This window comes from Mchenga conophoros, linkage group LG3 (assembly GCF_057382185.1).
Source record: "Mchenga conophoros isolate Kocher_MC1m ecotype Shallow Benthic linkage group LG3, M_conophoros_male_GT1.1, whole genome shotgun sequence".
NCBI classification, from domain to species: domain Eukaryota; kingdom Metazoa; phylum Chordata; class Actinopteri; order Cichliformes; family Cichlidae; genus Mchenga; species Mchenga conophoros.
The window spans coordinates 50,454,664-50,463,821 of NC_140528.1; the positions used below are offsets into that span (position 1 = coordinate 50,454,664).

Consider the following 9,158-nt stretch of genomic DNA (forward strand, 5'->3'; position numbering starts at 1 on the left):
ACCACCAATCACTATGAAATTGTGCAAGCTGCAAGCAAGTCTTCAGCTGCCATTTTCCATATGAAATACAGGCAACCATTTCAATCTGCCGGAAACCAAAACCACCAAACCAAACAGGGTTAAAAACAGCAAACAAATTTTTAACTTGAGCTTTTCTAGCATCACCGATCACCCAAAGCACTTTAGACTACAAACCACAATTATTATTATTAAATAATTATTTGATCCCCTGTTGGGATCCATACAGTACATTTATTTTGTGTTTTTTAAATCCAGATTCAGAAGAGTTTTACGTGTTTTAAAATGTTACAAAAACTATAACTAAAATTATTATTTTTATTTTTTATTATTATTATTATTATTATTAGCCTAATACTGTGAGTTTTGCTGACACTCATATGATTAATGATCCTTTTATTCTCAGTCGCTGTAATTGCCCAAGAAATGTGGGGATATTACACCGGTTTTAATGACTCTGCACCAACTGCCCATTTGTTTAAGAACTGATTTTAGGATTATACTTTTAAAGCCTTTCATGGCCCCAAAATAGAATAGAATAGAATATTGGAACTTGTGTCTCTGTACCAAGCAGTACACAGCTGACTCTAAAAGCAATCTAGTGTTAACAGTTGGCAGTTGTTAATTACAGTTTTCATTGTTAACAACAAATAACCTCAATGAAAAATCTTAAACCAGAAAAACTGTAATGCCAAAATTCCCATAACAAAACCCCACTTTCATGATTGCTATTGATGTGGCAAAGGTAAATTAGCTCTCAATTTACCATTTTGTCACAATGGTTATAACACAGCTGATAATATTTAAATGCACAACAAGCTGCTGCTTTGCTTAAATATGATCTATTATTGGAGCTGGGTCGTCTTAACTCTGCATCAGGTGATACTTTTTGTTTTGCAAACCTTTTTGTTCTTTATCTCATTGGGTGTGTCTCTGAAATGTTTCTGCATAAGTGCACACCTGTGCATTTTCAGATAACACATAGTTATGTGTGTAACACTATCCGATTTTTCGTAAAGATTAGATTTCAGTTATGTCAGAAAACACATGCTATTTTATGTTATCTTCTAGGTTGTTTAATTTCATAGCAGCTTGTATTAAGTTTTAGCAGGTGAGGGTACAGTGAGGTGAGAACAGCGAGACATCCTTCGAATGCCACTAAAACTGGAATTTTAATTCATTGTTATCAGAGATTCTTTAATATGACATTTCAAATTTAGAAGTATTTAAAGTGATGTCCAGTTTAATTAAAGGGAAAATAAATCAAATAGGAAAATGATTAATGAAATACTTAAAATATGGTCTTTATCCTTTAAGGTCGGGTCCTCTAACAGTGGAGTACCTTTGCTGTTCCTAGGACTGCGCTCCTCTGGACAGAGATCTTGGATCTTGGTCCTGGCATCTGCTGGAGCCACTCGCCCAGCTTACTCTGATTACCATGGCGACCACTGTTACCTTTACCTTTACATAAAATTATATGACATGTGACATATACCGTAAATTGTTGTGTTGTTCTGTGAATAGTCAGTGAAGCATTTGCGTTGACATGACTGGAATTTCATGTAATAAATTTGTTAAACTCAAAAATCACATTTTTAGAATCCTAGAGACAATGATCAAAGAGAAAACTAAAACAAATAACCACCTACAATAATAAGTAAAAGACAAAAAAGTAAAAGACAAAAGATTAAAATAAGGGAAAAAAAGAGAAGCAACTGAAACTGAAACAAACTGCATGCACACAATAATCAAATAGTTTTGATCAAATAGATCAAAACAGGCGCTGCAGGCCTGGCAAAAACTACTTGTATAAAACATAGAGAATATAAATACATATAAAAATGAAAATCTGTGAATGTAATCATAATTAGGAAAAAGCAATTATATTTTTCTTGACAGTTGGTTTTATTGATCTAACACCAAAGAAAAGATCCACACGGTGCTTTGTGTGACACCTGCTGGCCAATTTGGTTTATCGCCAGATCTTGAAGATGATGTTCTGTGAAAAAGTGACACATACGAGTCCTGCACAAGTCAAAACAATACTTATCATACCATTCTGTCAATAACTGTGATCAACACATGTTTTGGAGAAATCCGCATATAAACAAGTCAAGTAAATAATGAGACTGTTAAAGACAGCAAGCTGTCTTTAAAGAGGATGAATCAGTGGTGCAGATTTAAAACATTGTACAAGTTTGAACAAGAGCAGGAAGAATCAGGTGAATAAATGGGCCAATAATGAAGTTAGCTGGAAAAACAATGATCACTTTTCACAGAATAATTTTTAAATAGCAGTGACACCTTGTGGTGAAAAACCTAATCACCATCTCATGACTGGTTACCCTTCTCGCTACAGCAGCCAATTTAACTAGTCATTGTGAGGCTTACCATGCAGTGGGCATTTCCTTCTGTGCGTTTATGAAGCAGCTGAGAGTATTAATACGTTTATTAGCTGTCGCAACCTTTGTTGCTATCAGTTTATTGCAAGACCTGTGCATTTTTGTTGAGGGGAGTTGTTTCTAACTGTATCTTTGCATTCCCCGTGGTGCATAGCATCCATATGCTAGTCCAGGCAGTGAATGTTCTTGTGTTACCTTGATAAATCTGTCTGAATTTATCACTAATTGTTCATATTTACTAGTTCTGTTTGCATTGCTATTGTCATTCTTCATTGGGCAAGATACTGAATCTCAAGTTTCCCGAAATCAGTTCTAGAGATTAATGAAAATATTTGCATTGTTTATTGTAATCAGCTCTATCTATCCTTGGTCTGCACAGTATTAGTCCCTCTAGGGGCAAAGTTCAGAGAGAAAACTGAGCCTGATGTTTCAAATGTCACAATCACAAGGTCAGATATTGAGTTAAAATTCTGATGTTGAATGATGTTGTAGATAAAAGCCCATCATAGTAAGAGGAGTAGATGTAGTAACTGGAGAGCCAGATCATAGTAAGCAAGGCAGATGTTCAAATGGGAGAGCCGGTTTTTGACGATGTAGCAGCATGGAGGCATCTGCAGTGGGGGTGAATAATCCCATAGCAAGTGAAAATGGTGACTGAAGAAGAAACACGATGAAGTGCATCATGGGAATTCATCCATCTATCCATCCATTCTCTTCTTCTTATGTTAAATAGGGTCAATGGTTGCACTGGAGCCTATCCCAGCTACCATAGGGCGAGAGGTGGGGAACACCCAGGTCAGGTCACCAATCTGACATAGAGCTAATAGAAGGTGTTAAAAGTAGAGAAACAGATGTGTTAGGAGTAGAATTTGAAGCGTGGGGGTCAGTTGTAATGTGGTTGAACCAGAAGGTGGAGTGGGAGTTGTTAAATTGCTAGGGGCAGAAGTGGTTGATATGGATGAGGGGCAGAAGCAGTTTTTGATATCTGGGTAAAACTGTGAGACAGTCTTGTGTAGAGGACACTGTGTTCCAGGAAACATGTTAAACTCAGAGTCTGCTGTCCTCAGTTTGTTGTGCAGTTCTGACAGAGTCTTGGTCTGTAGATATTTGTGTTTAGATTCATCTGGAACATTTTCGCCCCAGTGTGCGCTAGCGATCCACATGTCCATGTTGGAGCTGTAGCAGCAGAATGCCGACCAGAGCATGGAGGGAATGTTAATCTTGTTGTTGAGGATGTTGTTAGAGCTGGGTTGTGCTCCAGTTACCACAAAAACTTCAGTGACACCACTGCTATTTTTGCAGTATTTGTCCATAACACATTTGATGCACCTCTCCATTTTGTTCCAGCTTCCCTGGTTGAAAGTTCTTGCTTGTGGAACAATGTTGGTCAGGGTGAAAGTAGCCATTTTGTCATCTTTAGTGAATGCATGAGAGCTTGGAAATATGTGACCTTTGTCATATGTTCCATTGGATTTGAAATCAGTGTCTACAGCCTGGTGATTGTAGATCTTCTCTTTGTCTTTTCTCCTCATGTTATTGCTGTCATTTTCATTCTCAAGCTGCAAAGAGGCTTACAGTTAGTTATGAATATACAGGGTGGGCCATTTATATGGATACACCGTAATAAAATGGGAATGGTTGGTGATATTAAAGTCCTGTTTGTGGCACATTAGTATATGTGAGGGGGCAAACTCCTCAAGATGGGTGGTGACCATGGTGGACATTTAGAAGTCGGCCATCTTGGATACAACTTTTGTTTTTTCAATAGGAAGAGGGCCATGTGACACATCAAACTTATTGGTAACGTCACAAGAAAAACAACGGTGTGCTTGGTTTCAACGTAACTTTATTATTTCATGAGTTATTTACAAGTTTCTCTTTGTTCACAGCCATTGACATGTCCGTGAGGAGCGGATCGAAATTGTGTTGATATCTGGTGAACGCAGTAACCGGGTCATTGCAGCAGATTTCAAGGCAAGACACCCTGCAAGACCACCCATCTCCCATGCTACAGTTAGCAAACTGCTTGCTAAGTTTCGTGAAACTGGTTCAGTGTTGGATTTGCCAAAATGTGGACGCAAGAAAACTGTCACTAATGAAGAAACATCAGTGGCTGTCCTAGCGTCATTCAGCAAGAGCCCACAGCGTAGCACTCGCCGCATGTCACTGGAGTATGGCATTAGTCGAACATCCCTTCAGCGGATATTAGCTACTCACAAATGGCACCCTTTCAAACTCCAGCTACTGCAGCATCTCAACGAGGATGACCCAGATCAGCGCACAGAATTTGCAGAATGGGCAAAACAAAGATTGGAACAGGACCCTCAGTTCACGCAGAAGATTTTGTTCAGTGATGAGGCAAACTTTTATGTGAATGGTGAAGTTAACAAACAAAACCACGGCTATTAGTCTGACACTAACCCACATTGGATGGATCCCTCCAAGACTGTTGGAACAACAAAAGTGATGGTTTGGTGTGGTATATGGGATACAATGATAGTGGGTCCATTCTTCATCAATGGAAACCTCAAGGCCACTGGATATTTGAAATTGCTACATGATGATGTGTTTCCCTCTTTGTGCACTGAAGCTGGCACGTTCCCTGAGTTTTTCCAGCAAGATGGTGCACCACCACATTATGGGTGCCAGGTCCGAGCATTCCTAGATGAACAGTTTCCTGGAAAGTGGATTGGTCATTGTGGGCCAGTTGAATGGCCCCCAAGGTCTCCCGATCTGACCCCCTTAGACTTTTATCTTTGGGTTCATCTACAGGCAATTGTCTATGGTGTGAAGATACGAGATGTGCAGCACCTGAAACTACGGATACTGGATGGCTATCAGTGTGTGAAGAGTGGGAGAAGAGGGTTGCATTGACAATCCAACACAATGGGCAGCACATTGAACACATTTTATAAGTGGTCAGAAACTTGTAAATAACTCATGAAAGAATAAAGTTACGTTGAAACCAAGCACACCATTGTTTTTCTTGTGACATTTCCTATTGAAAAAACAGAAGTTGTATCCAAGATGGCCGACTTCTAAATGGCCACCATGGTCACCACCCATCTTGAGGAGTTTGCCCCCTCACATATACTAATGTGCCACAAACAGGACTTTAATATCACCAACCATTCCCATGTTATTATGGTGTATCCATATAAATGGCCCACCCTGTACAGTAGCACATTGTAAGATATAAATAAAAGTTTGATTTACAGTCTGTGAGACCTACCTGTGGCTCTATCTGCCAATGACTGCGGGGTCGCTTTATTTCTACGTCTCCAATGTACTTGTATGCAGAAAATACTGGAATCTTGTTCTTGATGTCATAGAGAGTTAAAAACCTTCTCTTGTTCTTATAAGTCTGGCATATAGGCTTGTACTGGTTCTGGTTCAGGATATTTCCACTTTCCAAGACACCAGGGACCTGAGGGGGAGTTTCCTCAAGAAGAAATTGTTTACAGATTGATACTGATGTGACCACTTCAGCTAAAGTGGGATCTATTGGAAGGACTAGGAAGAGCAGGGCAGGGATGGACAGGAAACAGGTTTGTATTGATGACATCCTCAACTGAGATGTGTCCTGTGGTCAGATGAAAAAACAAAAAAACTCATCAGCAATACACCTTAAAATTTTTGGACAAGACTGAACAACCTGTGTAGAGGAGTAATGCTAGCCTACACATAATGACAACAGGAGGTCTCGATTCTACAACAGATATGTACAAGGGTTGCATAAGTGGAAACGATAACATCAAGCTGCAGTGATCTTGCATTTAATGAGCCATTGTGATTCTACTTCTCTGCATTTGCAGACTGTGTACTTACAGGCCTTCCTTTCTTGGAAGGCCTGTAAGTACAAAGTAGGTCTTTCTCAGAGAGTGTGCTTTGGCTTAAAAAGAAGTTGAAGGGTGGTGTAAGCAAGTGAAATAAACAGTTATGATGACGGATATTAAGTCATTCATTGCTGGCAGAAAACATTCTAAAGTATACTGCTTACTTGCATAGAATAAGGTACTGTTTTAATATGTGGTTACAGGTGGCTTATAGAGCACCAGTAGACACACCTGTGGTAACAATTTCAACATCTTTTGTCACCTTATCACTTTCACAAGAGTTTCAGAAAACTTACTCTCACCTCTGATACTGTGACATCAAGGTCAATGAGATTCAAACTCGTCCGAGATTTTTAATAGATACACCTGTGGTATCAGTTTGAAGGTCCTACGTCATTTCATTCCTAAACTGGCGAAGTGACTTGGTGATTTATTTTTTTTTTGCACAACACTGGTCACTATATTCTTCATTTCCGGTTAATACTTGTACAGCTGCTGTTATTGTGTATATATTTATTTATATTTAGATTTCTTCATACATTCTTATATAGTTCTATATTGTGTATTGTGTATTTTGTTGTACAGTTATTTTATTTTCAACTTTAATTTATATATTTTATCTTATTCTTCCCAGTTAAATTTACCCTTCATTCTAATTTGTGTTGTACAGTTATTTCATTTTTAACCTTAATTTATATTTTATTCCTTCCTAGTTAAATTTACCCTTTTTAATTTTTCATATTTATTTCCTATCTTATTCATAGCCTTTTCCTTTTTTGTTTTCTTTAGGTCACGAGCAGTTGTCCAAGCATTTCACTACATATCGTACTGTGTATGACTGTGTACGTGACAAATAAAATAAAATTTGAATTTGTATTTATTCTAAATATAACATAGAAACATATCAAATGTTTAAAGGGGGAAAGAAAATCACAATTAAAAAAATATTAACTCATTTTGAATTTGATGGCAGCAGCATGTTTCAAAAAACTTTTATTTACTTCCCTGTCAATTCTGCGAACTGAGGACAACAATTATTGGAATTTGGGGAGAGTAATGTTATCTCACTGTCTTGTCTGATGTTGGATTTTAGCTGCTCAGCAGTCCAGGGTCTTCTTTGCCGCATTTTTCATTTTATGATACTCCAAATCTTTTCAGTTCCCAGAAGGTCTGGACTGCAGGCAGGCCAATTCAGCACCCAGACTCTTCTACTGTGAAGCCATGCTGTTGTAATAGATGTATTGTGCCTTTTTGCTGAAATATGCAAGACCTTCCCTAAAAAAGACATCTGAATGGGAGTGGATATTTATCTGACCTGTATATATCTTTCACCATTGTTGATGCCTTTCCAGATGTGCAAGCTGCCAATTCCATAGGCACTAATACATCACTGGATACCAATTGGTATCCATCAGAGCTGTAGGCTTTGGAACTGTCTGATAGCAAGGCGAATGGTCTCTCTGCTCTTTAGAGGTTACAGGGTCAGTGTTTTTCAAATTATATATAGAGTTTCAATTCATTGTCCCCACAGAACAGTTTTCCACTTTGCTTCAGACCCTTTTAGATGAGAAGATGGTGGCTTTTTTTTTAAAATCATATATGGTTTATATTTGAATGAAGGAGACTTGCATTTATGGATGGCACACTGACCTGTGTTACCAGAAAATGATTTGTGAAAATGTTATTTCTATGCCACATTCATGCCTGTTCTTTAATGCGGTGCCGCCTGAGGGCACGATGCTCACAGGCATCCAGTACTGATTTTCAGCCTTCTCCCTTCTGCAGAGAGATTTCTTCAGATTCTCTGAATCTTTTGATATTTTGCACTATACATGATGAGGTATTTAAAGTCTTGGCAATGTTCAGATGAGGAAAACTGTCCGCACTTTGTAGAGTTACTTTTTTGTAGATTGGTGAACTACTCTGAAGCACTGCCTCTCTAAGCTTATGTTTTTATACCCGAACATGTTACTGACTTGCTGCCAGTTAATCTTATTATTTGCAAAACGCTTCTGCTACGGTTTCATTTTCCACTTACTTTTCCAGGATTTATTTTTGCTCCTGTCCCAACATTTTTACAAAGTGTTTCTGCCATCACTTTCAAAATGGGCTAGTTTCTTTTTCATGAAAGTTGAATGTCTGTGTTTAAAAGCACTATATAAATAGTATATATAAATAGTCCACGATTCAAATGTTGACAAGCATAGCAACTGTAACTAATGGAGACGCTCAATGCTCAGTTACTTTCTTAGTATTTAGGTGGAAGTCACATAGCGAGCATACAGCCTACAAACACCACCTCAAGTCAGTTCATGTTTCTTCATAAATATTAAATATTCATCTGTCATCCGAATGTGTTGTTTTCAAAACACTAATAATCTGTTCCTGTTCAACATATTCTAATTAGGTAAATTCTTTGTTCAGACCAACTTCATCAGTGTTCAATTTAATACATTTTCATTTGAATGATAATTTGAAGTATATATGCATTTTAACATTACATGTATATGATTTACCTTAAGTTAAATTTTTTATATATTTAATAGTTAAATATTTATACCCATAAAATACTTTGTTCTGATTTTGCATTTCTCATTCATTCTTCGGCGACCATGACAATGAGCTAAAATGCCGTCACAAAAGTTTGTAAATGCTTTGAAATATAATTCTCTAGCATTGGTGAATGATTTCATTCTTTGTCCACATAAATATAAAAAGCTGCGAGAATTCAAGAGGATTAAAGATTACATTTTAAATGTAATACACACACAATATTAAAAAAGGACAAATACACTGAATAATCAGCAAGAAGACTTAACTTACCACTCTCAAGATTATCACTGAAACTCCTGTCACGTGAAAATGGCTGTGGAAACTGGGAACGCTTCCTCGGTTGCATAAA

The 9,158-nt window shown here is 37.6% G+C and overlaps 1 protein-coding gene across 1 annotated transcript; it reads right to left on the minus strand.

Moving 5' to 3' along the window:
- Positions 1-1,386: 1,386 nt before the first annotated feature.
- LOC146579252 (endonuclease domain-containing 1 protein-like) lies at positions 1,387-9,119 on the minus strand. The gene is made up of 3 exons (XM_085269501.1): positions 9,080-9,119; positions 5,653-6,003; positions 1,387-3,979 (listed from the first exon to the last, which is right to left on the minus strand). The coding sequence occupies exons 2-3, from the start codon at positions 5,983-5,985 to the stop codon at positions 3,254-3,256; spliced, it is 1,059 nt and encodes a 352-aa protein (XP_085125627.1). The 5' UTR covers positions 5,986-6,003; positions 9,080-9,119; the 3' UTR covers positions 1,387-3,253.
- Positions 9,120-9,158: the final 39 nt, after the last annotated feature.